The 16930-nt window shown below is 46.5% G+C and overlaps 2 protein-coding genes across 3 annotated transcripts in view; one reads left to right on the forward strand and one right to left on the reverse strand.

The window, feature by feature from the left end:
- The first annotated feature begins 72 nt into the window (after positions 1 to 72).
- Positions 73 to 1468, forward strand: LOC6600149 (calcyclin-binding protein). Its single transcript, XM_002025196.2, has 3 exons — positions 73 to 150; positions 224 to 396; positions 454 to 1468. Exons 1-3 carry the CDS (start codon positions 136 to 138, stop codon positions 959 to 961), a joined length of 696 nt encoding a protein of 231 aa, XP_002025232.1. The 5' UTR covers positions 73 to 135; the 3' UTR covers positions 962 to 1468.
- A 1919-nt stretch (positions 1469 to 3387) lies between these two features.
- LOC6600150 (GAS2-like protein pickled eggs) overlaps positions 3388 to 16930 on the reverse strand; it is a 57533-nt gene continuing 43990 nt past the window's right edge. For both annotated transcript variants that reach the window (XM_026990897.1, XM_026990898.1), the window contains exons 4-10: positions 10424 to 10620; positions 10244 to 10362; positions 9865 to 10172; positions 5937 to 6044; positions 5667 to 5863; positions 4929 to 5584; positions 3388 to 4869 (exon numbers count right to left, since the gene is read on the reverse strand). In XM_026990897.1, the coding sequence (XP_026846698.1) occupies positions 3626 to 4869; positions 4929 to 5584; positions 5667 to 5863; positions 5937 to 6044; positions 9865 to 10172; positions 10244 to 10362; positions 10424 to 10620 (2829 nt within the window). In that variant the 3' untranslated portion in view covers positions 3388 to 3625. The remainder of the gene's footprint in view (positions 4870 to 4928; positions 5585 to 5666; positions 5864 to 5936; positions 6045 to 9864; positions 10173 to 10243; positions 10363 to 10423; positions 10621 to 16930) is intronic.

A 16930-nucleotide genomic window follows, 5' to 3' on the forward strand; every position in this document is an offset into this window, starting at 1 on the left:
TGAGAGCCAATGTGCTTTACGAGGCTTTTGTCATTTTATAGTACATTCTAAACAAGACGGCGCCGGCGTCAGTAAATTTACTCGAAATTTCCAACAAATTTAAAATAAGTAAAGCAATATCAAAAAAATTGTGCGATGTCGATGGAACAGGTAAATAAATCTTTAGTCATCATCTGTTTTCCGAGTAAAATTAACTCTCATTCGGTTTTACCCGTAAAAATAGCTTAAGTCCGATGTAGCCGAATTTGCTGCTTTGCTGGAACAGGCGAAAAGCGCCCGCATCAAAGGTGTTCTCACTACAGGAAAGGCAGAGGCGGAGCGCGAGATTGTCAACCTGGAGATGAAGGCACGCCTCGCCGCAGAGCGCCAGTCGTCTAGTTCAAGCGATACTAAAAGGTAGGACTCAATTTGAGACAAGCTATTTCTACAGCTGATTTCTCTCCTCCCCCAAAGATATCTGCATGAGCTCACTGACTACGGATGGGACCAGAGTGCCAAATTTGTCAAACTCTTCATCACATTGAATGGCGTACAGGGCTGCACCGAAGAGTCCGTCACTGTCAACTACACCGAGACCTCGCTGCAGCTCCATGTGTGCGACCTTAGCGGTAAAGACTTTGGTCTGTCCGTGAACAATCTGCTGCACGCGATAGATGTGGATAAGAGCTATCGCAAGATAAAGACCGACATGGTAGCCATCTATCTGAAGAAAGCCGAGGAGGGCGTAAACTGGGATGTGCTCACCTCTATTCAGAAGCGCCTTAAGCAGAAGCAGGATACTGAAATGAGCAAGGACACCGAGAATCCGGAGTCAGCGTTGGTCAACATCATGAAAAAAATGTATAACGACGGCGACTCCAAGACCAAGCAGATGATTGCCAAAGCCTGGACCGAGAGTCAGGAAAAGTCGCGCATGGGCAAGGAGATTGGCGGAGGCCTCGACGCATTCGGTGACCTTTAAGTCTGCATCCAAACCTGTCGTTCGTCCATTGTTCCGCAAAACTCCGCTCCACTCCCGTTACGAACTCCAATAGATTGCATATATACTATATTTTCATACTGCTGCAAGTGCGACTTTGATATGTACATACGTAGAGTATATATAGAGGGCACTACTTTTCGCAGATGCATAATAGTATGTACATTCTTATACTTAGAATTTGAGGATAAATAAAGTACCAGAGTGGGAATTAAGTTCAGGAATTGCGGTGTGCATATGGAGTGAAAGACTTGGCTTGGCTGTTGGTTTATACAATTGTATATAGGCGTTTATTAATTAAATTCTTGTGATTAAAATCTATTATGCTGCTGTTCGCTAGAGTATACTCTCGTGGTCTAATCTATTCCATTTGTAATAGTTAGTTTGCTTTCGAAATGAATTGATAATTACACGTTAACTGTATTTAAAATACATTTTATATGTTCTGGGATATATCAGTGTAGTAAATATACTCGTATGTGCATACAATGTACATTCATACATATAGTATAGGGCTCTTGCCCAAAATAATGCCCGAACGCCCCGGGGTGCATTTGCCTCCCTTCCTCCCACCAGATTGCCACATTCTCTTCTATAATTACTTGTACACCCCGGGGATCGATCAGCCAAATCTTCATTTGTTATGTGTGTATGGTGTGTGAGTGTTGAAACAATTAAATTGTTAGTTTGCTCTTTGTTAAAAGATTACTCATTAGTTTGGTAGTGATTCGCTGCTCGCGCTATCGCGCGCCCCTAGATCCTATAGTACGTGAATTAGTATCAATGCTTTCAAATTAATTTGGTGTCCATTACAAAGCTGAAGAACGCAACTTAAGCTAAACGGGGACAATGGAAAACAAACCAATTTTGAGTGAATGTTAAGGCCGATTATCCGAGTACATACGAACTATACAACAAGTAGATACATATGTGGGTAATAGACAAACACAATTAAAATCTATATTGTTAATTCATAGGTACGATGTTCTAAGCTACAAGTCAACTTTGCTAAAACAAAAACAAAAATCATATATGTACATATGTATGTATTTTGTTTGATATAATTCCTGGGGGTCTGAAAATTATGCTATCCTTCCAAATCTTATCCTTATCTTTATCCGCTCTCCGATACCCTCTTCCCATCTGTGAAAACTACAGATTTAGTTTTCATTGTACATATGTATGTATGTACATTTTGTGACCGTTTGTTAAGTTTTGGTTTGTATCTACATATGTATGTATGTATGCATGCATATCTATGCGAGTGTGCATGTTCATGTGTGTAGATACAAAGCGTTTCAAATATGAACGAATCGGCACGATCTCTGCTAAAAAATTTCCGGAAGGATTAAGTTAAGATGTTTTAGTTAAGAAGACTAAGCAAGTACCGTAAATTCTTGAAACGCACTGTACAGGTGTGCGTGTTTGTGGTGTGGTGTGGAAGAGTTTTCTGTGTGTTCGACAGGCCAAAGATACACGGTTTTTTGTCGGACCTGCATCCGCATGTGAATTTGTGTCTATATGTAATTATGTAAATCTATTCTGTAAAAGTTGAGTTTTCCAAAAACTTTCGGCTTGCCACAACACTCACACAATGATCTATAAAATAGATGTTGCTTTTTGTGTCCCTACGAATCTACGAGTTAGAAGATTGAATTGCCTGCTCCTTTTTGGATCGATACCTCCTTTAAAAATTTCTAGAAAACTATGTATGCGTCCTCTATATGGCATTTGCATTTGCTGTGTAGATACATATGTATATTCGATACAATTTGCTGCTTTGATGTTCGTTTTAGGATATTTTTAAAAGTTCCTGCTATTTCTAGACCAACATTTTTTTTAAAACTTTATTCGAGTCTTGTATTTTCTTTGTATTAATTGTTGTACGCATATATTTTAGATCCCATTTCAGCACAGATCGAATCCGATTCATACAGAAAGATAAAGATATAAAGAGAGATAGAGAGAGAGAGAGAGTGTTTATAGGTGTTTGATTAGAGTTCAAGGATTATAGGGCTTTAGAATGCTACATACGAGTATGTAGCGTACGAGTATATGTACATACTATATATGTATGTATATATACGTAGAAGAGAGTGTGTATTATAAGGAATATGGGGATAGCTTTGCTGATTTGGGGCTCTGTGGCTCGATTTGAAAATGGGCCGGGTGTAAACATTGTGCCCAGCCTGTAAATGATGCAGTAAGTTTTGCCCTATAATTGATTTTTTCTGATTCTTATCCTGATCGTATCTTGGAAACTCTATGTATTCTATGGCCTGCAAATCGTTTTCACTTTGGGTTAGTATTCCCGAGCGGAACATGGAGCCCGCAGATTAGGTTCCTGTTCTGATTTCCGTTTCACTCCCATCCTCTACTCTGCTCTGCACCCACAAAAACACACACACGCACAGCAGCAGCGACAATTCCAGCTTGGCTATAACCTAACTTATCTACTAACTCCAAACCCAACCCAATCCTTTCTTTCATTTCATTTTCTTTCCCATCCCACTCCACTATACTGCTCCGCATCCCATCGCCTGGTTATTGTTTGGGAGGTTTTTAGAAAACGCTCGGAAGCAGTCGGACCTTGGCGCTGGCGCTGGAGGCGATTGAACGGGCGCGGACGCTTTGCGTCGTCGGGCGCTAGTAAAGCTCTGTATGATGGCGCACCGGAGCCGGGATTTTGGACATGCCGCGCTCCCGTCTGGGCGAGACCACGCTGGCTGCTACAGCTCCCGCTCCCGCTCCCGATCCCACTCCCGCCACAGTGGTGGAGTGATTGCTCTCGCACGAGCTGGCGGCGGAGCTGCGCTTGGAACGAGCCTTAGCCGGGGGCGAGCAGCTCTCGGAGCGCTCCAGGTTGCCGTTGCTGTGAACCCACGCTGTGGTAAAGTCCTCGTACACGGGCGTCTTCTTGCCATTGGAACTGGTTTTCACAGCTCCCACTCCGGCTACGGCTCCGGCTCCGGCTCCGGCTCCGGCTACTACTACTGTTCCAGAACTGGTTTGATTGCTGGCCGCGTATCGGGAGAGGAGAGTCTTCATCTTCTCGAGGATCTGGGCATCGTTCTTGGCACTGCTGGCCGCCTCGAGCAGCTGCTGCGCCAGCGGGGACGAGGCATGGTTCTTTACTGGCGACGTGGTCAGGGAGCTAGTGCATCCGCCGCGCACCCTCCTCCCATTGCTGTCGTAGAGGATCTGGGACGATCGCCCCTTACCGCTCCGCTCAAACGGAGCTGGGGCCACAAAGCTTTCTGGAGTGCACTGTGGCCGTCTCTTGCAGCTGTTGGGGGCAGCTGTAGTGCGTCCGCTCCATGTGTTGGTCACATCCCGTACCGTTGGTAGATTCGAGGCCTGCCGAGCGGCGCGTGGCGAAGGCACGGGCGTGGGCGTGGACGCCACCGTGGTGCGGCTTCGCATGGAGCGGTACACGGGCTGCTTGCGACTGAAGCCGACGGGTGGTGTGGCGGAGGAGCGGAAGCTCAGATCCTGGAGGCTGCCGCCGGCGCCGCCGCAGGTGCTGTTGTCGATGCTGCGCCGGCGCTGAGCCAAAGGTGAGCGGGGAATTTTACTGAGCAGCGCCGGGGACTGCTGCATCTCTAGCTTGGGGGAGTGCGGGCTCTTGGCCATGTCCACGGTAATCTCATCGTCGGTGATGAATACACCCGACTGCTCGAACTTGTCCGCCATCTTCGGCAGACGGAGGATGGCCGGCAGCGACTGGGGGCCATCGCACACAGAGTAGTCTTGCTCCACGTCCACGTCCGCATCCGCGTCAAGCTCCTGCCCATTGAGGTCCTCTTCCTCTAGTATATCCGTAGCCGCCTTCTCCGGGGGCTCTTCCGTAGGCGAGATCTGTGAGTCGCTGGACGTCTGATCGAGACGCGCTGCGGAAGGGAATTCGTAGCTTAGAGGGGAATCAAGGAAGGAGCGGTTGTGGACTCACCATTGGTTTCAGCGTCTTCCATCGAGGCCTGACTGTGCAGGGACTCGCGCTTCTGGGCACTCGACTGGTTTACCCCCAGGCTTCGGTAGCCTTCGTCGCTGATCTCGCTACCGTTGTCGCTGATATTCTCAAACTTGCTTGAGTTGCCCTGCTCCGGGACGGACTGTCCCCCGCCAAGCACTCCTCCAGATGAAGGGGCAGTCACCGCCCCCCCTCCCAATCCGGAATCCTCCAGGGAGCAGCTGCAGCCGCCTGGCAGCGACTTAGGTCCACTGCTGTATGAGTCCAGGGAGCTCTGCTTCTTCCGCATGTCGATCAGCCGCCGGGGACTTGGTGACATGGAGCGCCTGGCCAGGCCAGGGGAGCCCAGCAGCTGTTGCTCTGGAACGACGGCCGTGGTGAAGGAGCCACTGACTGCCACGATTCCGTTGCTTTGGATACCGTTGATGAATTTACGCTGCGGTGTCGGACTTCGACTCCGGTACTTTCCTGAATTTGGGGAGAGACTGTTGCCATTCTGTTGGGCCTGGCCTTGTGCAGCTCCCAGTCCAATTCCCATTCCCACTGCTGTTGCCGCTGTGGCTGCTGTTGCTCCTCCAGCTCCTACTCCGTTGCAGTTTGGACTGTTGAAGACGCGTCGCGCAGCGGTCGGTGACCTGAGAAAGGGAGTGGAGTGAAAGGGAGTAAATATCATTGGATCTAGAGGAGAGAAGGGACTACAAAATCCGAATCCCTTACCGCTCGAATATCACCTGAGCCTTGTGCAGCTCGATGCCGTTACTCGGATTGTGGTTGGGAGACTGTCGGGGGATGAGGCGGGCGGCCACCGAGCTGCGGTGCTGGGCCCGGCAGCGGCAGGGGTCGTGCTTATCCAGGTAGTGGGCCAGGGTATCCCATCCGCCTCCCACGCGCACCATCACATGGGAGCGCAGTATCTGAAAGTGGCACGCGAATATAAGCGACTCTCCCTCTGTATTCCTCGCATTCCAGCCGCCAACGAATACTCACCCGCACAAAGATGAGTACTTTGGTGTCGCCGATGCGATACTTGCCCTCGGACACACGGACCATGGGAAACTGCGAGGGGCATGTGCACTTCTCTACCAGATCTCTAACCTGCAAAGGAATCAAATATGTACATACATACAGTTAAGAGCCCATATTATAGTAGATTAAGAAACTGTACATCTCAAAACCTAATTGAGATCAAATAAAATAATAGTAAAAATTACCTATAATTAATAATAAAGAATGTTATATACATATGTTCATATGTATGTATGTACATATGTAATCCTAAATTAGAAAAGATTATATAATCATATAAGATTAGTTTGACCCAAACAAAACCAATGTGGCATCTAGTGACTAGTGCTCTAATTAGCTTGTAGCACTAGGAAAGCCAGATAACAATAAATAAAAATAAAATTAAAGATATACATATGTACATACATATGTACATGTACATATGTATTTACATGTATGCGATAGGGGTACGGATAGGGATAGGGATAGGGATAGGGATAGGGATCCTTTGCTGTCTGTTCACTGACAAAACAGGAAACGGGCACGCGCAATATATACATACATACATACATGTATGTATGTATGTACCTACCTCACTCTGCAGAACATTTTGCTTCGCTTGTGTTATCTGTTTCGTGTTTTCGGTGGAGCCAACACGCGGTCGTGTCTCACAACAACTTAAAGAGACACTTTCGATCAAGCGCTCACAGAAAAAGTTCCTGCGTTGTGTGTTTAATTTTCTGCATATTTTTGGTTATTAGTTGGTTATGTGATTTTCATTTACATATGTACATATGCACATATGTACATACATGCATAGGCAAGTAATCGTTGCCAGACGCAAAAGACACCTTTTCCTTTCGCTCGCGACAAAATGGTCAATGAACAACAGTAACAAAAGAAACATGTAAAATCAGGCTTTGCTTGAGCGAAGAGCGAGTTAGGCAAAAACAGATTTGGTCGGGTCTTCTCTGTCTCTTTTCTTTTCTCCATGTGTCCGTAAATGTGAGTGTTTTTTTCGGACACCCCGAAAGTGTCAACCGTTCTGTGCGAGGTCTGCTTTGGTATATTCGATAATTTGATGTTCCATGATCAGTTATCGCTGCGCATGTGTCTATGTGTTTATGTTTTATGTTTTATGTTTATGATTATGTTCATACATACATACATACATACATATGTTTATGGCAGCGATATCATGCCTGATCCATGATAATCCATATCAGTAAACTGGTCTAGCAAGGAGAACATTACTTGCTCTATAGGGTATCTCAGTCGATATGACCTTGGGCTGTGATAACTGATCCTTATCATCGTTTCCATACCTTGATCTAAAGATAAGCTCTAATACGATGAGCCAATTCGATATCCGTAAACCGTAAAGTTCTGGGTGGCACTGTACCGTAAATCGAGTCTTTCTGGACTGCCCTGCCATCCTGCCTGCCACCCAGCAACCTTCGTGGGCCGACGCTAACACCCGGCATTGCATAAGCCTGACCCCAGTAGTCGGACTGACTCCCTGACTGACTGGCGACCGACTACTGCAGTTGGAGCTGATGCTGATACTGATGCTGTGTGCGCGGCTGAAGCTGACGCTGATCCAGCGACGAGCGACGACGAGCATCGGGGTCACCAAATAGTTTTCCACTGCATAAATTCACGCGCTGCCATTGTCCAACCAACAAATGATCCGCGGAGAGGCAGCAGAGGTGCTACCCTAGCCCTAGGGAGAGCCAAGCAGTCCATGGGAGCCAGACTGTGCTTCAGCCCCAGCCTGGGCTTCAGCATCAGTATCAGCATCAGCCCGAACTGACGACTCTGTCCGTCCCAACTGGCGGCAGCGGACAAACAACAAATGACGACTTGGCCCGACACCGACTTCCACTCAAACTCCAACTCTGGGCTCTGACTCTGCACTCTGAGGTCTGGATCCTGGCTCCAACTATTTCCTCGAGCACATTGCTACTGTAGTTTGTTGCAAGACCAAACAGATGGATGGGCGGGTTAGAGGACAGAGTACAGGGGATAGAGAGGGAGGGCAACGCATTTGCACCTTTGAACTTTTGCATCTCCTTCGGCAGCTTTGAATGCGTGCTTAGGTGGAGCTGCTGACAATAAATCTTTCGGCCGTGGGGGAGACCGGGATCGGGAGGGAATCTCGCATCTCTGCCAGAGATCGAGGATCGGCGTGACTCTGACGCATACGAGATTAGCTGGCCATGGAGATGGGGCGATGTGGTCCTGGGCTAACCATAAATCGCATGCCACAAGCATCCACGGCAGCAACTGCCTGCTACAGACAGCAGACAACAGGCCAGGGACAGACAGCTATGCGGACGTGCCAAAGCCTCAGTCTGAGTCTCCAGCTTCGAGTCGACAAATGATCGTGGTTGCTTCCCTTTTCTCCCCCTTTTTCTTTTCCTCAGTAGTGGCTGCTGTTGGTGGTGGTGGTGGTTGCTGCTGCTGCTGCTGATGCTGCTGCTGATGCTGCTGCTGATGCTGTTGGTGGCACATCATTTGATTTTCGACAAGTTGTTGAGGCTATTTGCTGATTTGGCTGCTGTGGCTACCTCCGATATTGCGGCTCTGGCTGCTGCACAAATATATTGGCTGACTCTGCCATGATGGAGTCGAGAGGATGGAGGATCGTCCGGACAGCTTGTGGCGCTGCTTCATGTCCATGTCCACGCCAAGACCATCTATCCATCCCCCAGCTGTCGATCGTTGCTAGATGTTGCTGCTGCTGTTGCTGGCGGCGTGAGGAAATGTTTGAATGGCTTTCATTAGTCTGGACGTCGCTGATTTCCATTGCGTCTATCCTGCATCTATCCCCTACCATCTATCCACCCTCCCTGCATTTATCTCCATCCTCCTGCTGTTGGTGATGCTGGCGCTGTCGTCACACTTGCAATTACATTGACAATTTCAATTGCTGTAATAGTTGTTGGCACATCGTCAGCGACGACGCCATTGGGGAACATCTTGTCAAATTAATTTGACATCTCAACATGGCAGACGGACTGCCGCAATGCCTCCATGCCGCACTGTCGGATTGGCGGAAATAGGAGATACTTTGCTCCCCCCTAAATTGGCATCCTATCCCCTACAATGTGTCCGACAGACACCCAACTAAATCCCACTCCAGGCTGCCTTAGATTTGTTTTCGTTTGGGTTGCATTTGACTTTGGTTTCGGTTTAGCTGCTTTTGGGCCAAGTTCCTAAATGGAAGCTCAGCCATGGCTAAAAATGGTCTTAAGAAAAGTGGCAACAACGACAGCGGTCACTACGAAGGCAAAACAATCGTGAGTTGGGCCATGAACGAAATGTACATATGTATGTACAATCAAAAAGAGAAACCCCAAAGAAGTGGACACTGGCACTGGCACTGGTACTGGGACTGGGACATAGACACACACCCTGCCACAGCCCTGCCACAGAAATCCCAAAGGCACCAAACAGGAAACTAATATACATAGCTAATACTCGAAGCGAGATTCCGGTATAGACTTCTTCTGTTCACTGAATCATGCTACAATTAAAGCTCTTGATAAGCTCTACAAAGGAATACAAGCAAAATGTCGCTCTTTCTGCGAAGGGTTCAGATCTTGAATTGAATTTAATTAAATTGAACAGAATAACTTTAGAACGAAACAGAAAGGATTGAGTGAGAAAATCACTACGATATAAGAATTAGACCACTTGTTGGCAATCCGGAAACAGAAACACAATGATTCTTGCTTTTAGAAACTCAGTTGGTTACACGGCCAGACTTTTTCCAGTGTATCGTGTTGTAAGAATGCCGTTTAAGCGTATACAATATTTACAGTCTTGTAAACAAATGTTGAAGAAAGACAAAAAAAGGTGAAGGTACAGATACGAGTAACCGACTACCTAAGTCGGTCTCACTCACCATCTCATCGAGGCTTTTCAGATCGTTGGTGACTATCTGGGGCTGGGGACCGTACATCAGCATTGGATTCTCATCGGCATCATCTTCATTCTCCGAGTCATCGCTGTCATCGTATAGATCCGTCTCCGAGCCCACTGTCGTTGTCGTTATTGTTGTGGATGTGGCCATGTTGCTAATCGTTGAGCTGGAGGCGATTGCCTCCGTCTGTGTCCCGCTGTCCGAGGAGTTGGCGCCATTGGCCTTGATATCGGCGGCGATCTCCCGATCGATTTGTCGCTCCATCTGCACCAGCATGGGGGCCAGCATTCCTGTTGGAAGAGAGAGGAGACCATGTGATTAAGATGGGGGATAATGTGAATCGAATCCCTAGATGACGTACCAAACTTGGCACCTCGTCGCGCCACCTCCAGGAGGCAGAGGATCACGTGCTTCTCATTCTTGCGCATGATCAGATCGTCCGTTTCAAACAGCAGGCATTCGATTATCTTGAGGCTCTTTCTGCAGGAATTATCGATTGAGTTATAGGGGAATCGATTGCCGCTGGGGATGAACCACTCACCTGCACCAAGTTATGAAGTTGGAAACATTGTCGCGAGCAAAGAAGGTACCGCTTTTGGCCGCCGGCAGGTAGTGGATGTTGCCCAGGGCCAGGATCGGACCGGCCAGGCCGGATGTCATCGAGCGTGTCATCGATTTGTTGCGCGCCTGTCGCCGGGCCAAATAGTCCTCGGCCGCCTGCCGCACATAGTTCGCGTGCTGCAACAACGAGGAGCAGAAATACCCAATGAGCACAGACAAAAATTTCAGCGAGCGGCACGATTGAAAGTCAAGACAAAAATACAAAACTAGAAAATTGTTATTTTTAAGCTTCCTAAGAATTTAGCACGACATTTTTAGGCTGCCCCAGGCCCGTGTCCCCCACAGCCCCGATCCACAGACCCCAACGGTCGTTGAACGATCAGCATTGCGACGATATTTCGACAGGTTTTTTGTTTTGTGCTGTTTTTGTCGAACGGTAAATTCAGGACAAAGGGCGATTAAAGATGCGCGAGAGTGTTTTTTCTCTTCGTTTCACCGCTCACTTATGTATGTACATGTATGTAAATATGTGCAATAGTACAGTACACATCAAGAGGGTGCACATCCACATCCTAGTATTCTAGTATTAACGCGGCCATGTTCTGTATGTTCATAAATTGAGAAACGAATTTGCTGTATGGAAATATGTCAGGCCTACCCTCACCTATTGCACTCTAGATATGGGAGAGAATTCATCACTCATAACATATGTACATATGTACATATGTACATACATATTTTCTGTTGAACTCGCATCCTTTATCGCTTTACCGCCTTTCAGGAATCTGGAGACTACCACTTAGCTCCTTAGCCCCTTAGCCCCTTCACAGCTTACTTTAGTTCTGAGAAGTTTTCACCCACTTAGTCTCGTACTGCCTGTCTCTAACCCCTTCGTACCACACTGCCACAACAATTTGCCATTGGCACATTTGACGTCTGAGGTAATATCATCCGCCATCGGAGAACCCCCAAGCTCGAATCCCATATTCGAGACGATACGATGCGCTGCACTGCGCTGCACTGCGCTGCTGCTAGCGCAAGCAGTAATCGTGTCTCGACGTGTCATGCATTTCCATTTCCATTTCCATTTCCATTTCCATTTGCATCATTCCATATTCATTTATGCACATTTTGTTGTAATAATTTAATATTTAAACAATATTATTATTTCTGCCTCTCCTTCTCTCCGCTGCATCTTTTATGGATATCTGACAAATGCTTTATTTGGTGTTTATTGTTTCACCTTTCCATAATACCCTAGCCCCAAACAAGGGCATTCCCAGCAATAGCAACAGCAATAGCCACATCAGCAGCAGCAGCAGCAGCAGCAGCAGCAGCAGCAGCAAAAGGCACGACATCCACAGCCAGCGTGCATGACGCTGCTCTTCTGCCGACGTTTCTGCCGTTGCTGCGAAATGACTAAGGAGTGCATGGGTATGACAGAGGTAGTCTAATTGTAAATATGCATATCAGTTCGAGCCACAAAGAAAGGGAACTAAATGCTTCAGTCGGTTTTCCATTTCTCGCGGACCTATGTACGTTAGGGTTAGGGTATCGTTGCGTCGATCTTTTCATTAGATGGTTCTTCCTCTTATTCCTCTTCTCCCTCTCCATCATCTTGGGCTCTTATCATGCCAGGTGAGCAACGACGGCAACAGCAACGGCAACGGCAACGGCAACGGCAACGACAACGGCAACGGGGACAACGGCGACGCCCACGATACATTTTGGCTACCCAGAGGCGTTAAATGCATCTCCCCCCATCATCATCATCTTCTGCTTCTGCGCTGCGCTGCCCACGAACAGCATTATCATACCCTTACAGAGGGTATTATGGGTATTATGCTTTGCCACAAAAAAGAAGCATATTCGACCCAGTTTTTTGATTGCCTCCTAGCTTTTTACTATTTCTGATGCTTTTACAGAAGTGGCCAACACACAGGAAGACGCCTAACCGATTTACATGCAAGGGTATCAAATTCTTCGACACTCGAAGCTAGTAATCCTTCTCTGTTAAACCTTGGTTTCGTTTCACTTTGATCGCTGGCAGCAACACAGCTGAGCAGCAGCGCAGCGCAGCACATCGTAGCTTCGCTTAGAACTGAAGCCCCGCTTGGTCTATGTGCATTTCTATCTGAATCTGTAGCTGTATCTGTATCTGTGTGTGTTCGTGTCACTTGTGTCGTGTCTTCGTGTGAGGGGAGCACCATCAAATGTTTGTTGTGTCTTCTTCTGAAAAATGCATAGACAGCGGCAGAATGACCGAAACAGACAGACAGACGGACGGACGAAAATGCATATTTGATAATCCCCCCACAGTGGCAACATCACCTTTTCACTTTCGAAACTCGACTGATGCTTGAGGATGGAGAGTGCAGGTTGGGGGAGGAGAGGGTGCAAATGGGTATTATGACATCATAACTTTCTTGCATCAACAGTGTGGCACGTGCCAGTGGTTTTTTATCGACGCCAATGGTAATGGATCAATGGAGGAGCGATATTTCGCCAGCAAATAAATGCCAAAGAACTTAAAGCTTTCCATGTCCATGTCCATGTCCCAGTGCCCAAATCTTCCAATCCGCAAGCCGTGTGCATATCCGCATTCGAATCCGGATCCGCATCCGCATCTTCAGAGTCAAGTGTTGAAGCAATTAACGTGACTTTAGCCTCGCTCTTTAGCTCCTGCTCTTGCTCTTGCTCTTGCTCTTGCTCTTTCTCGGCTGCTTCTCATGCTTCTCCCCTTGAACCTCGCCTCCTCATATTAGTATTCCTTCTTCTTTCGCGTTGCGCGAGGGCAAGGGCCAGAGAGACGACGAAAGTGGGTCGCCCTGTGGGCCACCGCCACTCAATCTGGCCACGCCACCCACGTCGCGTGTACGTGACGTTGATGCGATGTATGATGGATGGGCAGACGGGCAGACGGGCAGACGGGCAGACGGGCAGATGGCAGAGGAAGAAAACGCGCAAGGAAGAAGTCTATGCGAGGGCATAGGCGTCTGCTTGGGAGGAGAGGCTTGCAAGTGCAGGCTCTCTGCTCTCTGGCTGCGTTGCGTTTGCCGTCACGTAATTAGCTTAGATTTCAGGCCCCCTCTTGCAGTTTGGTCTGCCTACCAACATGCCTGCCCTGCTGCAAAATGTGTGTCAATATGGCGTTAATAACATTACATGACTGCTAAAAGCAATTGCAAAAAAGCTCTGTCGCATTATAACCATAACGGCTGAGTCGTAAGCGCGGGCGCTGTAGAGGCGCCGACAGAGGCAGCGACAGCGACGCTGTCAGTGCAAATGAAATTGTTTTAGTTACGCAAAAAGCCAAATAAACTTAAAAAAAAAAACAAAAAACAAAATAAAAGCGCGCCGACAAAACACAACAACAAAAATAGATGAAATGCACAAACAAATTCAAGTCAAGAAGGTGCTGAAATTTTCGATATCCTTCTGGGTCTCTCAGATCTGTATGTCAGTTACATAAATATGTACCTTCCTCTCGCAGTCTTCATCGTCCTGTGGCACCCCATGGCGGAGGGAGCGAGATATAATGGTAGGATAGTACTTCGTTGGTGGGAAGAGACAGATATAACGGAGAAACAACGTAATGTGGAAAGTTGGAAAGAGCACAGACGGAGTGCAGGAATATATTGTATAAGTCATATGATTGCATATACATATGTACATACATACATATGTACATGAGTATGTACATATGTATACTGCCCCCCCCACCCTTTGAGGGATCTAAGAGGGCTTTGCACACATGCTGTAAAAATCATAATACTCTCTGCAAGAGGGTATACAATAGGCCAAATTGAAATAAGTAAATAACGAACAAAAGTTGATTTCTGCAATTACACAAACACACAGAAATTGTGCGCTCTGGTAAGCGGATTTCAAACTGTTTTTGCATTGTCAATGACTGCCTTCATCGATTAGTCCCACAAAGCAACTCCGCTTTTTGGTTTCCGCTTTGGCCTCTAAGCACGACTGTTTGAGGCTCTCAGCTCCGTTCTCATCTAAGTTCGGTTCGGTTCAGCTGAGTTCAGCTCCACTCGGGGTCTGCCGTACCACTCCGCTCAGAGCTCAATCAAAAAATCCCATTCAAAATCATATTTCCAACGTTTCTTTTGTGTTTTGTGTCTGTTGTCTCTCCTGGGTTCAAGGTTCTCAGTTCTCAACGACTTCCTCTACCCACATCACACATGCCTAAATACATACTATGTACATACATATGTAGGTACATAATCGTATTTGGCTTTGGCAATGATAGATCGATCAGTGTATTCGCTTGCAAATGATTTCTGCACAAGCGAAACAGCCTCAGCAACAACATTAACCACAATGATCGATCCATCGATCTGAGAGCGACTATCGGTCACCTGCTCGGAGGTCTTCTGATCTTGGCCGGGCGACGATTAACGGTATTTCCATAATGCCCATAGAAGGCTTTTTTGTTAGTGTGTCTGATGCTGTTGCTGCTGCTGTTGCTGTTGCTGTTGCTGTTATCTACGAGTATTTATATTTTGCCCAAAAGATTGTTGCTCCGTCGACATCCCATCTCTTTCGGTGTGTGGGAAACCGCTGCGACCATGGGACCATTGGAGAGGCGATTCGATCAGCAGCATCGATAGGTCTCAATGAGATCACTCAGAATGCGATCACCGATCACGATTGCCGGCGAAAACAGGAACGGAAACTTGCGCTTGGTTCGGAACGAATGGAAATGGTATTTAAGCTCATGGCATAAATAGGATAAGTCATTCGACGGGAAATCGAAGTGTGCTCTTGAAATTCGAGTAGCCCAAAGCTGATTAGCTCCGCAATTGATGTGTTATTCGAATTAACCTTATTATTGTACTACCCTATTAAGTACTTGCATATTTACACACGTACATATGTATGTGTTTAATACATATATGTACATATATACATATACCGACATATTTTCTTGACCAGCACCAACCGTTTTGCCAGCTATAAAGCCAACTTCATTTGTGAAGTTAAGTCTATTAAAAGACGCAAGAATGGTTATCAAATGTAATTTGGTTAATTCTAAAGATGTTTTCACACAATTTTACAAGTTGTAGTGTTATTGTCTTTGTCATTATCATATGGATGAAATATAACTACAGTATGCTTGCACATAGCTGTAGCTCTTACACGTATTCGTACCCTTCCAGGGCTAATAAGGCGTTGCAGTTTGGCTATAACAATAACCAGAGCAGAAGTCTTTCTATAGTCAGATGGCTATTTGGCTATCGCCAAAGTTGGCAAAAACTTCGATGCCAAAACCAAAAGCTGAACCGAACCAAGCTGAACTGGTTGTGGTGTTGTTGCTGTCGTTGTTGTTGTTGCTGTTCTCGTTGTTGTTGTCGTTGTCGCTGGGGCCAAAGCCAAAACGAATTTTGAATGTGGGTGAAGTTGTTAAAATGTGGCAAACGCAATCGAGGTTAGCCGGAGACAGACAGAGAGATAGAGAGAGATAGAGAGAGAGAGGGAGAGAGAGAGAGAGAGAGAGAGAGAGAGAGAGAGAGAGAGAGAAAGAGAGACCCCACCACCCCTAGTCCCAGGCAAGCACCAGCACCAGACGGACCAACAATGAGTTGTACCTATTAGCTGGCGCATATTTAGTTATAAACTTGAATTTAGACTCTGGCCAAATCGGAGTCTGTCCATGTGCTCGAGTAAGTATTTGCCCCCAAAGCAAGAGCGAGACTGACACAATACTTGCACAGCACCAGAAACAACATCAAGAGGTACAGATACAGATGCAGATGGATTTACAGATGGAGATAAAGAAACCGAAACCGAAACCGAAACAGAAATAGAAATACTCGTACATCGAAATAGACCCGACTCAGAGTCAGAGCCAGAACAAGCCACAAATGTCGAGATCTGTTTGTCGCGCTTGTCCAATTTGTCCGATTTGGTTTGGGATTGTTTCCTGTTTGGGATAGCCAAAATACCAACATCAAAAAAATAGAGCAACGGTGGAATACTTGTCGAGTTTGTGGCTTAGATACTTAGATCTCAGATCTTGGTTACCAGATCCATTAGCGTCCATTTCTTACATTAGGGTGACTCTCAGCATCGATTTACCAGTGTACGTCTTAATCTTAAAAGGTGAATGATTCGTATTGAGTCCGACACAGCTATAGTAGTTCTTATCTCAGAACTAAGATCATTATTTTGTTCAGCTTATGTATACTGAAGCTTTATATCTTTATAATCAGGGAAAGTAATCTTGAACGATTTGCATTCGATGTGATAGTCATCGAACAGCTGAAAATTGAAGTAAACTGTGCAAACGTAGAAACTGTGCAAATTGTAATCCTCAATCTCGCAGATATGGCTCGGAATGATGTTCATTTGATGTAGAATAGATAATCCCAATAGTCTTCACAGTTGACTTCTGGATCAGATTGCTGATGACCAGTGCAAAATAGTAAGCAGGCGCAAATATGCTCGTCCTTTACCAAATCAGGCATTGAAT

Source organism: Drosophila persimilis, unplaced genomic scaffold (assembly GCF_003286085.1).
Source record: "Drosophila persimilis strain 14011-0111.01,24,50 unplaced genomic scaffold, DperRS2 tig00000622-arrow-arrow-pilon, whole genome shotgun sequence".
Lineage (NCBI taxonomy): Eukaryota > Metazoa > Arthropoda > Insecta > Diptera > Drosophilidae > Drosophila > Drosophila persimilis.